Source organism: Homalodisca vitripennis, chromosome 5 (genome assembly GCF_021130785.1).
Source record: "Homalodisca vitripennis isolate AUS2020 chromosome 5, UT_GWSS_2.1, whole genome shotgun sequence".
Classification (NCBI taxonomy): Eukaryota; Metazoa; Arthropoda; class Insecta; order Hemiptera; family Cicadellidae; genus Homalodisca; species Homalodisca vitripennis.
This window is the reverse complement of record NC_060211.1, coordinates 129,969,180-129,989,964: the sequence shown is the minus strand read 5'-3', so window position 1 is coordinate 129,989,964 and position 20,785 is coordinate 129,969,180. Positions and strand designations below refer to the sequence as shown.

General features: G+C 30.9%; 1 protein-coding gene across 1 annotated transcript; it reads right to left on the bottom strand.

Annotated features, from left to right (window-relative positions):
* Nucleotides 1–13,467: 13,467 nt before the first annotated feature.
* Nucleotides 13,468–17,828, bottom strand: LOC124363921 (trypsin-6-like). The gene is made up of 4 exons (XM_046819193.1): nucleotides 17,758–17,828; nucleotides 16,371–16,459; nucleotides 14,715–14,962; nucleotides 13,468–13,602 (listed from the first exon to the last, which is right to left on the bottom strand). Exons 1-3 carry the CDS (start codon nucleotides 17,758–17,760, stop codon nucleotides 14,770–14,772), a joined length of 285 nt encoding a protein of 94 aa, XP_046675149.1. The 5' UTR covers nucleotides 17,761–17,828; the 3' UTR covers nucleotides 13,468–13,602; nucleotides 14,715–14,769.
* Between the last annotated feature and the right edge of the window lie 2,957 nt (nucleotides 17,829–20,785).

Sequence of the window (20,785 nt, the reverse complement as noted above, 5' to 3'; positions counted from 1 at the left end):
GAAGTTACTTGAAAATAAGCTATCAGATTGGAGTACGCTTCGAAATCAAGTAAAGCACGTTCGCACAGTTCTACTCCTGCATACATTCTTCGCATACTTGTCGCTCCTGACTGGAGGCGCCGATCATAAGGAATTCAACTTGGTAGGTTTCACCGAAAATTGCAAAAACTCTCGTTTCCTAACAAAGGAGCTGAAAACATAAATGCCATGGTTTCTTTATAAAATTGTGAAATAATAATATTGTTTTACGGACATTGATAATCAATCTGTTTTATATCCTAAAAAATAGAGATTTTTACAAAAGTCTTAACTACTGTAACCATTTGTAATTCTGTATATCCAGTAAACATTCCGTAATGAAAGCTTTCCTCGTCCATTGCTAAAAGATTTTTTAAATTTCGCTTTACACGTCATCATGAACACTAGTCACCTATGCATATTAAAATACGCGAGATACTGTTTCTGTTAGTAAAACATCAGGCATATTAGACATGTAGACATGTGTCTTTTCATTGTAAAATGTTGGATTACAGAAGAAAATCAGTTAACTAACCTTTCATACAAGCCATATAATTCAAATCAAATGCACTATAAATCAACTATACTGATGTAACTACTATATATGCATCCTGCTGCTGGGGAAGTCATGGATGTTGTTGTTGCTGATAGATTCGAGTGAAATACGCGCATTGGGGTGTATAAGGGGATCATACTTGAGTTAATCAGAGGAAACAATTTTTAATGTAACTGATAAGGCCGATAACAGTAAAATTGCCACGGCTCAATTTTGGTGTCCATTCGTGTTAACTAAAGGACTATCGCTAAATCCCGCACTTGTCCTTCTGCAGCTGGCGGATACTAGTTTTGTACAAAAGTATCGGTGAATACAAGAGTATCGAAAATCTATCAATCCGCTAAATCAAGAGTGTTGGAATAATGGTAGATCACACCAGGCTATCGGCTAAGCCAATTCAGATTGAGTGAGACGTTGGCGTGGTTGTCTGTGCTGACTTAGTGAAGATGGACGGAATTGATAAATAAGTATGTAGTGATCCACATTTCACTTCACAAGGAAAGCCTAATAAAAGTATTTAATTGCAGATAAAGCCACCAACATTAAATGCTACTTTTTTGAGAAAAGATTCTTTTGAAAGTCTGATATTATAGCTGATGTAGGACATTCTCGTGTGAACCAAAGACGAACAGAAATAGAATAATCCCACCAACTATGGTAGACTCTTCGCACCCAGATAACATCATTGAATTTATTTTCAAAAGAATGTTACTAAAACCACAGCAATGTTTGTTTCTACTCAGAAAATAGTTTAACGATGCAGATTATTTAATGAGGATAATAATATTCCACTAGAGGCTCAGACCGCCATATTATGCTTTGTAGTGCAAATATACTGCGTCGAGGTTATTTTACGGGCGTCACAGGACTTTCCTGTGTGAGTTTGTCTTCTTTATCTTGTCAAAGGCACATTCCGACGCCACGTACGGCTAAAGTACCCGAGGCTTACCACAAAGCATTCCTGGGGAGTTCGTGGAAAATCACCTACGGGCTTCTTCTGCTAAACACACTTACGAATACTTTACACGGACATTTAGCACTTTTTTTAGATCAAGTTACCTTCATATTTTAAATAAAAGGGATCTACATTTAACTTAAAAGAATGAGAACGATAGAACCAAATATTATCTCAGTCGTTACCAAGAATTAAAAATGTTGTAATTATCTCTCACAAATAAAAACTAACATTTCTACTGAACACATATTATGTATGGGTAAAAATAACGTTAATAAAACAAACTAATTTTAAGCTATTTACGGTTATTGTTCGATATATCAACGGAACAAAATTTGAGGAAGTACAAAGATTAGTTACACAAAATTTAGAGATCTGCCATATTGGAAAGTACGTTCTTCATTTTCTTTAAACTCTAACGTTATGAAATTTAAATCTGGGATCTCTTTTGCCTGTTTTTAAAATCAAAATTTACATATTAAACCAGGAGTTTGAAAAGTCTAAAAATTATTTCACATTTTTATTTGCAATACCTGTAAAATTCAAGTAGTTCACCAAAGCACCTCTTTCGTGTTTTTGCAAACGAAAAAATGGCTGGACCATGATTGTAGTATTAAAACCTTTATACTTAAACGATTTTAGTTATATTAAGTAATTTCACACTAACTATGTCTATTTTTACTAGTACCTACTAAGTTACCATAACAGTAATAGGCTTAGGTTGGAATACGCTCGTAATAACCACTTTCAAAATACAACTCTGAGAATCTTAAGTATTTTCTCAGATGATCTCTAAAATTCAAAACTATACTAATTAGAAAAGGTGTGTATAATTTATTTTAAAATTGCTTGAGAACAATGTTTTAAATAGGCTACTACCTATTTACAAAATATAGTACAACTAAATGTTTTATTTGGACATACAGGGTGTTCTGAAAAAAGGTGCCCATAAGTCAGGGCGTGATTCCTCACATCAAAATAAGAAAAAAAGGTCTAATTAACATAGGTCCGAAAATGCTTAGTTACCAAGTTATACAGGGTGAAAGATTTCGTCTGAATTTCAGTTCCCCTGCTGCAACGAAGCCCTACGGGTATTTGTTGGCTGTTAATTAAGATGTACAATTTAGCGTACTTTATGTAAAATGAACTGAAAAATTGAATAAAAAACCGTTTCCAGACCTGTAGCTACAGTAATTTTTAAGATAATGTGACGAAATACGCGAAACTTGGTCCCGAAAAACAAGTTACATTTAGGTTTGAAGCAGATTTACTATGTTAAATGTACAATAAACACAAAATATTTTTCACGGTACTTGTAGAAAATTTATTTCGAAGAGAAAGATGTAAAATAAGTCTATAATAGACAAACGCAAACTTTAAAAAAAATCCTTAATTACATACAAAACGCATGAAAAATAGACAAAATCTGTTAAGCTCTCTACAAATGTAATATTGAAATTAAAACAGCTGTTTTATTAAAATATTTGATTTGAGAAACAAAATAATTTCTATTTAAAACATATGTTTTAACAATGTAACATTGTTTATAATAATTTAAATAAACATTACAAGCAGCTATTTTTTCCATTGCTCATTAAGTGCGTGTGTTGATCTGTACTTTAAATACAAGTTAGTGCGAGTGCCGTTGAAGTTAATTTTTGATAGCTAATAATATCTTATTCATCATTGCAGGTAAATATGAATATTATGTACACTAATGGTGAAATGGCAGACATGCATTTAATGTACGGTCTTGCACATTGCAACAGTCGACAGGCTAGACGACTCTATCAGGAACATTTTCCTCATAGACAGTTACCGACTCATAAAATGTTTTCTTCCATTCATAGAAGGCTAAGCGAGACGGGAACCTTTAAATCTGGAAAAGTTGTAGATCAGGACGGCCACGTACAACGTGTACAGCTGAATTGGAGGAGGGCGTGTTGGACGAAATAGAGAATCATCCTGGAAGAAGTACTAGAGAACTAGCCTTGGATTTCGGTGTTAGTAATTCAATTGTCTGGAAGATTTTACACGAGCAGCAGTTGCATTCTTATCACTATCAAAGGGTCCAGGCTCTTTTGCCTCGAGATTACTTTCCTCGTGTTCAGCTATGCCAATGGCTTATCCAAAGGTGCAGAAATCCACATTTTTAAATTACATTATCTTTACTGATGAAGCAAAATTTTCAAGAATGGCTATTCTTAACACCCACAATACTCACATGTGGGCAATTGAAAATCCACGTGCTATTTCAGAGAACCGTCACCAATATCAGTTTTCTATAAACGTATGGGCTGCTATTCTGGGTGATAAAATTTTTATTAGTTTTTTTACCTGATACGCTCAATGGTGAAAATTATTTACATTTCTTGACGACTAATCTGAATGAGTTACTCGAAGATGTGCCACTATACACACGCTACAACATGTGGTTCATGCAGGATGGAGCTCCAGCTCATTACACATTACAAGTAAGAGAATTTTTAAATGAAGCATATCCAAACAGATGGATTGGTCGAGGAGCCCCAGTAGCATGGCCTGCAAGGTCACCTGACCTCAATCCTCTAGACTTTTTCTTATGGGGACATTTAAAGACGCTTGTCTACGACTCGCCTGTGGATACCATAGAAGAGTTGCGAATAAGGATTGTTAACGGGATTCAAAGGATACGTGAGAGACACCTGGGATCTTCGAAAGAGTTCGGCAGTCTATGAGAAGACGGCTGGATGCTTGTATTTTGAATGAGGGGAAACATTTTGAACATCTACTGTGACGTGGTTAGTTTTTTAGGACAAGTGTAACTTTTTTGTTGAATGATAATTCAGATAACTTTTTTTATGTATGATAATGTATGATTGTTAAAAATATTTACCTGATAAAAATAATAGTAACTCATTAATTTGTTTTAATAAAACAGCTGTTTTAATTTCAATATTACATTTGTAGAGAGCTTAACAGATTTTGTCTATTTTTCATGCGTTTTGTATGTAATTAAGGATTATTTTTTAAAGTTTGCGTTTGTCTATTATAGACTTATTTTACATCTTTCTCTTCGAAATTAAATTTTCTACAAGTACCGTGAAAAAAATATTTTGTGTTTATTGTACATTTAACATAGTAAATCTGCTTCAAACCTAAATGTAACTTGTTTTTCGGGACCAAGTTTCGCGTATTTCGTCACATATCTTAAAAATTACTGTAGCTACAGGTCTGGAAACGGTTTTATTCAATTTTTTCAGTTCATTTTACATAAAGTACGCTAAATTGTACATCTTAATTAACAGCCAACAAATACCCGTAGGGCTTCGTTTGCAGCAGGGGAACTGAAATTCAGACGAAATCTTTCACCCTGTATAACTTGGTAACTAAGCATTTTCGGACCTATGTTAATTAGACCTTTTTTTCTTATTTTGATGTGAGGAATCACGCCCTGACTTATGGGCAACCTTTTTTCAGAACACCCTGTATAATACCTATAGGAGCAGTTCTCTTTCATTCTCAGATTAATAAAATGATTAAATAGGAATATCAAATCATTAACGAATCGATAAATAGAATTTTATCCATCCACTGAACATTCAATCTATAATATTATCCTTAAGACAACCTATAATATTTTAAAATCCTCAAAATGTTTCCATTAATTATAATCTTGTCCATTTATTTATATTTCAACAATGCTATTGGAAAGTTAGCGAATCCTTTCCCTCGAGGGACTGACAAAGTTTCATTATGTATGACTGACTGTCTATTCATACATACGGATCTGCCTGTCGGTACAATATCTCTAAGTGAACTGACCTATAGACTTACAGTTTAACTAAACAAGAAGTTGAGTTTCTAAATAGGAAGAGTTTGATGATGGTGCAAGTCACTCCATGGGCTTCCGGTGATTGACAGCGTTCTTTTTTACATTGATCTTATGGGTAACAATAACGGCAAAAGTATCACAATAAATACAATTTTATACATACATCTCATCTCAAGAGAATATAAAAAACATCTGGATAAATTATGAATATGGAATAACAAAAACCAAGCACTTGGATGGATTAAATCTGTGGACTTAAACAGGTATTTTCAACGCACAATATGCTTTGACTCTAGATAACTGAATGTAACGTCTGGTGTATAAGGGTGAGGATAACCAATGAAAAGTTGCACGGAGTACAAGAGAGATCTAAAATTCTTTGGAGGAGCTGATCAAAATTGAACAAACACCTGTTCAAGGAATTTTTGAACACTAAAGCAATCAACTCCATAATATGGGTTCTCAATTACTATTCGTATAAAATATTCTAAGAAAAAGTAGAAGAAGGATTTTATTGACAGTTCAATTTATATGAATATCCTTCAAAGTGTGGCCAATGATGTTTTTTGGATATGACGAGAGAACTCGAAGTATAAATCCCAGGCAGTATGTGAAGAATCCCGAAGACAGTGAACCTAGTACCTGAAATGATACATCTTATTAACATTACTGTTTCAGTGGATGCGTAGAAAGTGAAAAAAATGTTCTATTATTATTACTGTTTTATTGTTGGTTTAATATTTATATTTATGGCAAAATTTACTCACTCCACCAAGACTCTACTCGAACTTGGATCTTTCACTTACCAAACCAGAATGCTACCATTATTTCACATAACCGAGACATTTTGTCTGTCAGTTATTATTGCTATTTTCGTTCACTCATATGTTTTAACGATCTAACATACTGTGATTAAAATAAAATTATAAACAAAACCATTTAAATCGTCCTTCTGATTATTTAAATAAACCCACTACAAAAATTCCAAGTGCGATTTTCAAGGAATAATAATTCCTGTAACGAACAAATGTTTATACTTCAAAAGAAGATACTTGTGTTAATCTCTTTTTCATTCACTTAAAGAAGTCAAAAGGTGAATGCCAGTTCAGAGAAGAAAGCTATTTAAGGCTGCCTAATCATACTCTTTTGTTGGAATAAATGAATCATCGATTTCGTATCAAAAGAGGAGATGAGTAGGGAGTGAAGTAGTGGATTCTAAATGGCTCGTCCATCACTTTAAACAGTTTCACACTCTTCAGAAGGAAATGTGTTAAACAAATGGTTTTAAATTCATACAGGATAATTCCTTAAATGTTTGTTAAAAATGCAAAAGAAAACATTCTATCGTATAAAATGCTTGTTCGTATTCGAAAACTAAATAATGTATCGAAATATATGTGGATTTTAAATATATTTTTATAGAAAATGAATATTTAACAGAAGATACCTACTGCTGGTTCCATTTCATGAAAAGTTCTGTCGGAAAACAAATACCTCCTTCAAATAAAGTCTAAAGTATTGTATTGTACTTAAGCAACTCTACTGTTTTTGTAATATTGTATTTTTTAAAGAGAAAACGTTCAAAAGTAAGCAATTAGGTCTAGGAAATATTTCCTTCTGGGGGGGGGGGGGGTGGGGGGGGGGGGGGGTGGGGGGGGGGGGGGGTGGGGGGGGGGGGGGGTGGGGGGGGGGGGGGGTGGGGGGGGGGGGGGGTGGGGATTTTCATTTTTCAATTATGGTGTAATCGGAAGGTCTTACTTTTAGTTAGAAAAAAAACCCTCACAGTGAATTAATTATTGTTGATAAAGAACAAAACTTCTATTAAATTGTATATCATTCGGTCATTATCCTATGCACCATATAAATATTTAGAATATTGATTAGATACAAAAAAATATTATTTTGTTCAATTTACAGGGGAAGAACAGCATGAAGTTTCATCACAGTAATTTATAATTATTCCCGTGAAGTAAAATTAAAACCCCACATACTGAGTCAGGAAGGCAACAATTCCTGGTTTGTATTTGCAACCAGGCTGTATAAACAGAGTTGTTAACATGCATTGTTGTGGACATATTGAACACCTGACGGCACTCTCAGTACGGTAGACGCTCTTTCATACATAGAACTGTTCGTTTACGATCTTTACCGGTTGTCTAATTCTATACTTACATTAGACCACACATTGGCACTCAATCAATGCAATATGTTCTCAGTTTTTATCTTTGACCCGTAAAAACTCCTCATGAAGGATATTAGGTTCTGATTTTTTCTACTCCATGTTGTATAGTCATACTTTTAGTGAACTGTCTACCGTAATACAACAAGTTAAGAGCCTATCAACGTAAGTAATCAAAACACTGTGATACATGCAGCACAATATATTTATACAGCCTGTCTGCACTTACCAGTCTTCAATAAACTAACCAGCTTAGTCGAAAGAAGTAGGTAGATTTTGAAAATTGCAGAACTATTAATTAGTTTCATGGTATTTACATGTACTCAATATCTCGAAAAACTTTAAAGGTACGAAAGCATTTTAAATAAAAAATGTTGGGTAAATGTTCCAAGCATTCCAGAGAAGATGTAGTGATATTTTTAATTTGAGTGGGCCGCTATGTTGAAAGGAAATGGCATAACAAGCTGACCAAAGAATCTTGGCCGAGAGAGATATTTATAATTTAAATTTATAATCAGTTTGTGTAAAAATATTTTACCTATTTTGGGGGCAGTTATCGTTTTCCACAAAAAATATTATATATTATTTATTTAAACGCATATGTGACGGATATTGCCAAATACATAACTTAATAATTAAATACAACAAAAAGAAATTATCCGATAATAGGTTAAAATGACTTGTGAATCCAGCAATTTCATTTACTAATTAATTGTTCATGTAAAAACTGGTCCGAAATTTTACATTGGTCAGACCATAACTCCATTGCATATTAGAATTTTAAAAAATCGCAGAGAAACAAATGTTTAAATTAAATCCAATCCTCATTTTCGGTCCATGCAGTTGAAAGCATATAACAACAACATCGATGAATGCTTTTCGTTAAAAGAGTATTAAAAAAATTAAGATTTCCCATAAACTTAATATGAATCATTTAGAAATAGCTCATTCAGAGGGTGCTGGAAAGTAAACAGCCGGATGGTATAAATTTAAGGTATGGATAGTTGTAGATATAAATTACCCATTACAATTTTAATTTGTTTTATCTTACAAAAATTACATATTTAACTACAAATTGAATATATAAATTTATATTCCTTTTATTAAGCAAAGTTATTTGCTCTTTTTTACATAATTTAAAATTAGTTTTATTAAAATATGATGTTTTTTTCATTATTTTTTGTTAATATGTTTACCTATTTAACTACATCTCTTGAAAAATGTCTTGTTTAGGCGAAATATAGAGAATTGTTATGTTTTATGTTGTTATTTTGAGTATTTTTTTTTGTTTATATTCCTACAATTTTCTATGATGCATAACGTGTAATGTTTTAGAATGAGTTAAACATATTTTTTATTTTATTATACCTATAATGATTTGATATAATAATCACCTAAGGGTATACCGTTTGCAGTGTGGGACGGGGATGAATTCCTAAGTCCTCTCTCACCGGTGTCTCCGAAAAAATCCGTGTTGCCCAGCTGCGAATCGAAAGACTTATGATGGTTACACGTAAAGGGACTATTCCATTGCAAACAAAAACCGTGTTTCGTGGAAGGTTATGGGAATATGAATTTAAAATTAAAGTTAAACTTGCAATGCATATCACGATTAATTTAAACGATCAAAATACAAATTTGCAGTTTACAGGCGTAAGCAAATTAGCTAATCTTCTAATGCACTTATTTAGTCTGGTTACACATTCTTTAAGTGTTTATGTCACCTCGTGTGTTTTGTGACTCCTTTTGTTCGTGTTCATGTGTTTATAACAACTAACCATTCTTAAAAATCTATTTAAAACAATTTAATAATATGTGTAAACTTACGTCTTCCGTTCCTAATTCTCATTCTCTCAGATTTATAGTAGAGTTGATCCAAAAGTTGCAAATATATTGACCAAGATCGATTTTTTGATTACCTCAATGTTTTACACAAAGTTTTGGTGTCACACTGTCTGAAGTACATAGTCAGCATATTTCAAAAGCAGCCCAGAGATCTGCATTCACTTAAAGGATGAAATGGTAGGGTTGTACAGCTCCTTCATGATGAGGGCAGCATCATGACTTTGAACCCATCTGGTTGGGCATACACGTTTGAGTTTCTTAGTTTTGGTTTGCTTTAGGTTTCAATTTTTCCCTGGAGAACAATTTGCCTCTAGTGTGATTTTGAGCTACAATGAAATCTTTCTCTTCAGCGTGGGCTACAGCCCCTTTAGCCCCCCCCCCCCGTTGGTGCGCTCCTGTCGCCAAAGCTACGTACGACAGTAGCAGGCATTTGTATCCATCAGTGAAGTATAAATAATGAGGAGTGTCACCGTGTTACTCTCAGACACAGAGTGTAATCCGTTAAAGGGCCGTAAAACATTAAGGTGAATGGGGGGTAGTGAATTTTTCTTCACCAAGTTATATACTGGAGCCCATACTTGACTGTTTATACTTTAAACCAATTTAAGATCCCATCAAATGAGTGTACAAAAAAACTTAGACAAGATGTATGCATGACATACAAAACACTTCCTTTAGTAAACAGTTGTAGATAATTAGTATTCTTGCGTTAAAAGATATTTTAAGACTATGAGAGGTCTCTTAGCTAACTATTTCTAGAGAAAATTATAATTTAACAAATGAATACTTTTATAATCCGTGTTGAAACTGTGATCTCTTTATTTCAAAATTAAAAATGCAATATTTCAATGTTCACAAACCGGTGTTTCAGGAAAGTCTATATAAATTGTGTAAAAAGTCCCTTTTGTAAAAAGTTGCAGTTAATTAGTATTCGTGCGTTAAAAGATATTTTAAGACTATGAGAGACTCTTAGCTAACTATTTGTCGGGAAGTTTTAAATTTTACAAACAAATACTTTTACATCCGTGTTGAAACTGTGATCTCTTTACTTCAAAATGAAAAATACAATATTTCAATGTTCACAAACTGGTGTTTAAGGAATAAATGTCTAAATAAATTTTCTTAAGAACCTAAAACGAAAATGAGTTTTAGGTTTTGAAAACGCTTTAGATGTTAGAAATTTTCTCTAGAGAAAAGTACTATTAAAAATTATTAAAATACCTTTAGATATGTTATGTTTTAACACTATTAGTTGAAGAACTGTCATAAAAAATGAAAAGTCTGTGAATATGTAACAAACCTGGGTATTTAAAGCATCACAGTGCAAATCCTAAGTTTAATAGATTTTGCTGAGTTTAATAGAGTTCATTCAAATAAGTTGAACAGTAAAATTAATTCATCCATTTCTGGGAAGCATAACAGGTGTTGACTGTTCTTATCTCGAAAGTTGTTCTTTATTAGATTATTCTACTACGAGTACTCGTTAGATTATCTAAGTACTTGTATATTATCCCAACTGAAAACTAGAGATATAATTTCTTATTAACACCTTGAAAGAATATTTACTGAAAAACCAGTCCTATGTCAACAGTAGAATCTAAAGGTTAATGTAAGCATTTCAAGTAAGGACAAAACACAACGAATACAAATGATAGCTAACGTTTATAGGATTTATTCTTTTCACTTTTCTCCTTACGCTTATGCCCAACTAAAGAACATTACACATATACAAGTTTGTGGCAATGTAGTCCTCCATTAGGAATGTATTAGTATTAAATACATTTTAAAATGTAAGAGATCGCTCATTCTTAACTATTTAATAACGTTTTTATAAAGAAAACCTACAAATTAAGACCATAATAATAGGCATTAATTCAAATTGCTATGATTTGTAAAAGGTATTGTGACGAATACTTCATTAGTCTAAAAGTTGAAAAAAGTTATTACATGATTCCAAATCGTTATAAATGCCGAAATCTGAATAGATTCCTTTGGTATCTACTATTGATGTTCTACTTACAAGTGCAAAACTAATATAAAACTTAAATTTTAACAAATTGGTTTTGTACCGGAAGCTTATGTAAAATCATTTTCAACTTAATTTATTGTTAACAGTGTACTGTATTATTAAACAAATTAAAAAAACCCAACAATTTAAATAATTTGCTTAATTTCTGTTTTGTGATTATACAATCTTACCGACACAGACCGGTCTTAAATTTAATAATGTGGTCACTTCTAGTTCAAATCGACTAATGTTAAATTAAAGCAACTTGCAATAAAACACTGAAAGCCTGTCATAAATACAAAAAAGCAATGTTCACTCCTCCTTAACTAATTCTCGCTCTTGGTGTTACTTGTTTTGTTATATTCAGCATAGCATTGTTTGTGTGAAATAAAAGACTGATATAATGTAACACATTTTATCACATTTAAACTGCCTTGGTAAGGAGTGATTACGAAGTCTACTCCTCGTTGGCAGCCGGTGTGGAGGACTGGATAAATTTCAATTCTTAACTTATTTACATTCAAACACATAAATCAATATTTAGAACTTTTATTTTTGTGAGTCCTTTCGATATCAAACTTATTTTCGTCAGACACATCACAAAAACAAATAAAAAAGTAAATTTGATTTTTAATAATAGTTAGACATATGTGATTTTAATATTAATTTGTCCTGTGTGGTGTATTGTATAAATAAAATTAAATCATTACTGGAATTATACCATTTACGTATTTACGTTTTGCACCTTTTTGTGTTTTGTTGTGTCTTATACTATAGAGTAATGTTAATTGGAAGGAGAAAACAACGAAGTCTAATAATTCTTCATTTATTCAACCCATGATTCTCTGTTAGTCACTGCTTCATGGCCCATTTGAACCCAGTCGACAAATACAGGCACATCCACGTACAAGGCAGGATCAGAGAGACAGTTGTAAGACCCGGCGTATAGTCCGTACACAGCCTTCTTGTACACCAGAGGGGCTCCACAGTCAGACTGTACATTAAATTAGAAGTATGAGAAATAGTATTTTAAATGGTACATGTTATTTATTTAATCAAAAATAGAATTTATAGTTTTTAACATTTATAGTATATATAGTATTACATCAGACTTAAATCCTTCTTAAATGTACTATACTGCACATAAGACATCAATAGACCTTGGTCTAGGATGTCTTAATAAGTGTTTGAGTTTACAAAAAACATAAACATTCATTATTACCTTAAAGATACTAGTATGTATACCTTAAAAATCAAAAAACTTTTACTAATTAAAGGAAATTTATTGAAAATAAAAACTTATTGAGATTATATTTTGGCGACAATGCGTACTTTAGATTGGAAAATCGGATCTGTAAAGATTTTTTTACCAATATTTAACACCAAATTTACAACAGAGACAATAATTAAGTACTTGATAAAAAATCAAAGTAAGTAATAAGTATTCGAAATTGATGTATATTATTTGTATTGCATTGTATCATATTTATTGATTTTAATTGCTACAATTATATCCTAAACTACAAAAATAAGACTCGAAAATAGGTATCTCCCGTATTTTAAAGTAAAGGAATTTCCATACACATTATATTTTATAAGGTTTTGAAAAAAAAAACAAATATCAATTTTAGAAAAAAATATGTTTCTATTTCTGGAACAAGTAACGATAAAAAATATTTTACATTTTTTTATTCTTTCAAATAATTCATAATCATTTAATAAAACATATGCATAAATTTATTCTTTATAAAGTATAAAATTTCAAACATTTGAAGTTTAGTAGAATTTTGTTTCTTCAACTCGTTTTAAATAATTAATAATTACTGAAATAACTACTACAATATATATAACACAATTTGAAAATGTGGTATTATTTATTTATTGCCCTCAATAAATTGAATATATATTTAAGATACAAATTATGCAACTATATCTAAATGATTATCAAGGATTTTAACATATATATTAAATTGAGGAACAAATACTTAAATTTTACTTTTAGATATTATTTAAAAACGTACAATATTCTAAAAAAACTAGTATTACTCTTGTCTATTATCATTACGACACTAATAAAATAGTGTATACTTACACCACAAGGACCAACTTTCGTGTCGTATGTACACATTAATCTTGGAGTAAGGTCAGAGGGGTAAGCTTTTTCACATTTCTTCCGGTCGTACACTGTCACCGTAGTTGTCAGTAATGTGGTCGAATTAGTTTCAGACTAAAACATAATAATTTTACTCTCATTAAATAATAAGTGTTAGAAATAATAAATATTACACTTCAACAAAAGTTCATGAACTCTTATTTCAATAATAAAGTTTATTTATAGTTCTAATTGCTTTTTATGTCCAATAAAGTGAGAAGAAGCATCGATTAAACATATTTCTCTATTTATTGTTTAAAATTATAATGTTCCAAAACATCCATTACGCATTCAAATTTTATATATTTTGTTTTCTTGTTGTATTTTTATTAATAAATCATAAATAAAAAACATAATAGCATGTTAATTCTAATATTCATTCAAACTTGTTACTATATTTTCAGTCAGTAATATTCAAAAATAATTTCAACTCACACTAATACCTATGTGTAATGTTTTCAAAAAAAATCTACGCCTGGCTCAAATCATTATTTTTTATAAATAAAACAGAAATGTCCATAGCTGTTGGATGTATTTGGCAAAGTGCAATGTTAATGACTAGTAAATTTACATAATAAGGACATAAATCATTTAATTTTAAAAATTTAATATGGAAAAGTTTGAACTATCACATCTATGCCATATTAGAAGAAAGGGAGTCTTTTTTTATTCCGTCTCTACCAATCATATCGAAGAGATGGTACTCCTCTCTCATGTTCATGTTTGAAAAATCCTATATTCCTAAGTGAGTTCGAAAAAGTCCAACAGTCATCAATTGGGTAACATAAAACTCTTACCAAAATATTTCGAAATTGCTGTTAGTAATAACATCTGGAAACAGAAAAACACTTTTTAAACCTGACGCAACTTAAGTAAACGTAAGTTTATGGTGCACCCATGGTATAAGTATAAGTCTAGGTTCCAATGGCAGGTGTCAACCAGCCAAAAGTAAACACCTCTGAGAAAAAAGAGAACGCAAACTTATGTCAAACTTACTTTGAAATTGATCAGTGACCAGTATGCAGTAAAATACATTAAAATGTAAGAACACATCTGAACGTCAACAGTTTTTGAAGTACGTTATAATAATCACAAAACATGTAATGTTATTCTTTACACAAAAACTTAATCTGTTTCACTATTATTATATTCTTAATGTTCAAAAACATTTTCCTTATATCACTAACTTGGGAAGATGGCCCCCATCCCGCTATTACGGCCTTAGTCGCCGCCTTGAGACTTTTAGTTCCCAAGCTTGATGGGTTTAGCGTTCTTGCCGAACTTGATGGGCTTGTTGAGCTTGACGACCGCGATATCGTAGTCCCAGGATCCCGTGTATTTCTCGTGCACAACAAGCTTGGCAGCGGTGAAAGTTTGACCACCATTCCCAGAGTCAGTACTTCCCACGCGGAACGACAGCTCGTCTTGTGGGAACCTGAAAATGTGGTCTTTTGTTGTACGAGTAACTTAAAAATGTTCTTCCTGGCGTAGGGAATTAAACACATTCTAATCTAGATAAAGGTTTGTGCAATTGAAAACTATCTTTTTTTACTAACTTGTTTTTTTGGATTTTATTATATTAAACTAATCTAAAATTGCTTAAAGTTTTGTTATTTTTAATAACAGATTTTTTATAAAATCGGTATTTGTGTTTATAAAAATAAATTTTGTGAAATATAAAATAGTAGATGTTCATAAATAACTAGACAGTTTCAATTTCAGTCTTGAATGGTTTAAATGGTTGTAATTAAAGTATCCCTTCCTGATCATCAGTCGGAAAAAAGTTCATTTCATAAATTTCAAGCTCACGATGCATTACTAGATAATAGGAATGTTAACACTTATAAAACATTTAGAATGCCTAAAATTTTACAAACTGTATTAGAAAAACCGGTGCTAACCATATTAATTGCTTAGTAAAAGCTTAAGCTAGATATACTTGCAATTAGTCCTCAACTATTTTTTCAAAACTATTCAGTTATAACGCTACAGATATAGCTTAAGCTTAGGTAAGCCAGACAACTCAAACAAGCTATGTTTCGATATTGTGATTTTACATTTTCAATCTGAATCTATTACAAACTACCTTGGTTATCCTGTTCACAATAATTATTACCACAATGTTCGTATAGTACTAAAAATATGTACGTAGCTAACTGGAGAAATTTCTATATGTAACACAAACATTAACTAAACTACCTATCTAACCGATCTAACATTATTGTAAACTACCTAAGAAGATTTTTTCTGTTTTGTACTCTAAAACATGATAACTTATATCTTCCTTTTCCAAACTTCATTCAAACTGAAAAATCAGCTATTGCCAAACATGCATTTGAAACAAACCACACCTTTAAAAACTTTACATTATTAAAACAAGTCCATAAACAAGAAGAACTCGACGCATATGAAACATTATACATAACAAAACATAAAGATAAAATTTTAAACAATGATTTTAGACCGGTTCAAAATTCACCATTCCTTTAAAATATAACTAAATGTTTTTTTGACCAAAACTGTTATACAAATACTAATAATTATTTTATTTTATTTTACTTTTAACCATATAAATTTTGTATTAAGTTTTACTCAGCTGATATTTGTTTTAAATATTGTTGATTCACACCTGATGATGGCATCTTCGATGTCGAAAGGCCTCGTGGTAAAATACACAAATTATGGGAGAATTGTGAGTTTTCTTTTGTAAAATAATAGAAAATTGATATTCCAATAAGAAGAGCTCCTCCTCCTTCATTACTCCTTGAATGTTTTAACTATTTATATGTAATTATTATTTTATTACTGGACATAAAATTCAACTTAATTTATGTATGTCTTACCAGTTAACGTCGAAGCCGGTAGTCAGTATCCAGTGAGCATTTAGAATCACTCCAGATCCAAAGTATTCATTATCGAGTAGTATGGAAACCTTTAACAATGTAAATCATCAATAATATAAAAATATATGAGAGAAAAAAGTATTGTGTGTTATCAAGCAACTATTCTAAGCTCTTTGTAATCAGAGCTATACATAGATCAGGAGTTTATCATTTTCAGCCAGCCAGTTGCTGAACGTTAGCAAAATCTATCACTTAGAGTGCAGGCAGAATTTATTATCTGTCTGTCTTCCTACTAGCACGATATCTCGAGAACAAACTGCATTATAGTAAGATTTCATGAGATTTCTTTTAACATATCGTACGAGATAAATGTTCCTTCATGTGCTTAAGGTGAGAATTTACGAATACGTTTTGTCTACAGTATGTCACCAGAACAAATTAGACTATAAACGTGAAAATTTGCATATAAAACTTAATTTATGTATATAAGTTTCATGTATTTATGTATTAAGAGTTTTTAAATGTTGGATATATTTGCTGGCTGAGTACTAGCAAATACTAACTTTCCACAGGATATCTCGACAACAAAATGTAATTACACTTCAGTCAAAATGTTCTGTGAAACCTCACTTTTTCATAGACAAGATATTATTAAAATTTAATTACACCATTTAATCATAGTGTGTATCTCACCATGCGTTTTGACTGAATCATTGATCTCTAATTATTGTGTAATTCAACACACCAAATTCAAAACTAATCGTTTAGAAATAGTGAACTATACAAATTAAAATGCAACGATTTTCAAAATCATTATAATAAACAAAACGGCCTTTTAAGGATTTTAAATAATTTACGACATATAAAACCTAAATATATAATATAGCCACCGAAGTAGTTCAATCAAATGCCAATTTTGGCTAAATTACTTGTTTAATTAATTTCTTTACCTTCAAATACAATAACTTAAGGGGTATTCTTTGAATCCGAATTTTACATAGTAGAAAAACAACTGCAAAACTGTTATAAGGTGTGTTTTTTAACTGTAATTCCGTAATTATTCTAATAGCTGAATAACGAATTGATCTATAGACTTGAAAGTTTAAAACGGTAGACATAAAACCAGAGAAACTTGACAAACTATACGAGGTATTTTTATTAATACAATGCTAGCAACTGTACATTTGTATGTATTAAAAGTACTTAAATTGTGTTAAATTAAACCATATTATATACAATAATTTTAAGTTTATCAATAGACATTTAATTATAAGTTTGTTTATTTTTTAAATATCAAACAAGTATGTACGAATAGGAATTTTTTATCATTGTAACATATTAGTAAACGAATTTTAAGAGAAAACTAATGAAACACTATTGTACTTACCATGTAAGGGAATTTCTGAATAGAAGTTTCTTTACCATTGTATATCCCAAGACTGGTTTTCTCTTTGTTACTTCTTGCATGATTAACATTAGTGTATTTCCCAATTTGAAAATCACTTGCCAAACCTATAAATAATAATATTGTTAAATATTGTATTAGTTATTTTAACATCGTTTATCTTATATCCGGAGATGGTTCAGTGTTTTGCAGAAACTCGTAATATCCGTTTTTAATAATAAATCCATGTACATAATTTCATCTCTTTCTTCTTTACCACTATCACAATCAGGGACGAAGTAAAAAGCAACATAAATAGAAAAGAAACGAATAAATAGACAGGTGAAGGTACCCACATCGCTAACGGATTTTAAATTAGGCTAAAACATGTATGATACGCTCATTATTTAGTGTAGGCATTTTATTGTAGACTAATTCTTAAAACACAGTATAAATAATTTATTTAACTTAAATAAAATATTCAAAGTTGTTATCTGTGAGTACTAGTCATGGGGAGAAATGGTGATTCGTTAATGATATTCTATTCTCTATAACATTTATCTTGCTTGACCTCTCAGTAGGTGGTCTGGGAATGTCTAGTTATATCCTTGTTAGAGCAAATAAAGATACAATTGGATTTCTTTCCTGGATAGCGAGGTGATACAGAGATGTCTTAGAGCAGCAATAGTTATTAGAAGAAAGCATATGTCTTTATTTCATCTCACAGGGGCCCTATTTAAATTGACGACAAGATAACTACAATGAAAAGAAGGAAATATCCCTAAATCCAACCCCCAACTCTACGTCAGTTCCTAAATACTGGAAAATTATTTTTTATATATTTGTCAACCACGGTGGGTGGCAGAAACACGCACAGTTGATAGTTCATAGGCTCATATAGTTTGCTTCGAGTACAACGGACTAGCAAGTTAAACTCACACAACCGCATCAAAACCTACATAGGATCGCTGCTGCAAACTGTTATGCTCATATTATGCGAATAATTTGGACTCATCAACAAAGTAACAATTGTTTCAAAATTACCAAAATCAACTATATATAATAATAAATGTACTTTCAATTATATTAAAACGCTCCGTAAAAGATCTGTAAAAAATCACGATGACTCCAGATCAAATTGTGGCTTTGAAAGATATATATGTTTTGGTATATTCTATCAGGTAAATTTAGTTGAGCCAGATGTTCGTGCAACGTTGACAGGCGAAGAATCTAAATATATCAAGATTCTCAATTAACATTTCTTTTTATTATGAAAAGATAATAATGAGTTGTCCACTTATAGTACTAGATAAAGATAACAGATTTACATTAAATTTCTACGTATTTTGTATTGTTAAAATATATTTCATATCTGAAAGATAAAAAAATATAAATTCTCTGATTAATAAGTTATTAACAAGTTGTGATTACTTACATACACTCAGCAGTAATAGCCAAACAGATAAGAACAAAATTTTCATTGTAATCTTTAGTCGACACTAAGTCAAGGTGAAATGAAACAATGAATGAAACAACTCGTATTCAAACGCACAAAATAGGACTAGAATACTCTACTAACTGTAACTTCCTATTTATTGGATTAACATAACATAAATCTTCAGATAAGATATCACTATTTATCTTTTGGATATTTTAATACAGTTGATTACTGTAATGCAAATACCTCACAGATTACATTGTCTTAATCGCTATGTCTTCCCATCGCGTAAGTAAATACGTGGGGAATTCATTGGTTGACTACTTACAAATTTCCATTGGAAAATTAGTTAATTGTTTGGAAATTTCACAAGTGCTGTATGGTTCTATTAGTGCTTGAAGTAATTTCTTCTCTGACTTAAATTTTTAATATATTATACGCTAATTTGACGAATAACTTTAGTTTGCATTCCTATAAAAGGTATATATATCAAAGTATCCAGATTAATAATTTTTACTTGTACGTGTATGATTAAAAAAATATTCTTAAAGCAGACATTTATAAAAGCCATTAAAGTCATACAATAAATGCGATTGAGACATTGAGTGATTATTAGTAAAAACATTGAAAAGCTATGAAATATAAAATACTTCCCTTGTACAAACAGTTTGATGTTATATAGGTTTCCTGCTTTTATTTTAGTTCCTTTTAATTACTTTTATAAGTTCCTCTTACCACAATATTTTTTTTATTTCTCCATTTTTAATAAAAGAATTTATACCGAATCAACTGAAAAGATGGAATATTAAATACTTGGTTTTGAAACGGTTGCTGTTGTCAGCTGTGATCTTTATTCCGTCAAATTTGTGTATTTAAATTTCATTTTATTGTTCATTACCAATTTCAATAATAATTATGTAGTTGTAACGCATCATGGATTTTCTAATAACGTGGTACGCTTCACTCAGATTTCCATTTTTTTAAATTATATTTTTAGAACAAATAACAAAAATAAAAATAATGCTACAATAATTATAAATATTTGAATTTTCTATTCGTATTTGCACTAATTGTAACGGTGTTGGGATTGAGGAATCAACGTGCTATAATGATTTAAAGAATATATCATTCTAGAGGAACATTGATTTGTGACAAGATTATGCGAATTTTTTTTCCCGAAATAGCGACAGATATAAAACTAGATACAGAAATAGCTTCTAAGATTCACAAACGATTATATTAAAGACGTAATGGGAATGACGAGATTATCTATCAAATTTTGCGGAAAAGCAATTTTTAAAGTAATGAGTCAAATTGTTTGTTTGTTTTTTATGTTATTTTAAGTAACACAAAAACACACACACACACACGTGTGTTTCAATGTTAACAACACATTAATTTTAATTTCTTAGGAACAATAGTATTCCTTAAAATTATTACTGCTAATTTATCATTAAAAAGATAGATAATGACAGATTCGTCAGTGACTATAATTATCTGAATAATATTTAATAAACCTTCTAAATTCAGATACCAATTTAAATTATTGTTGGTAATACGATATTGTTCTTAAAACACTGTACGTTGTAAAAC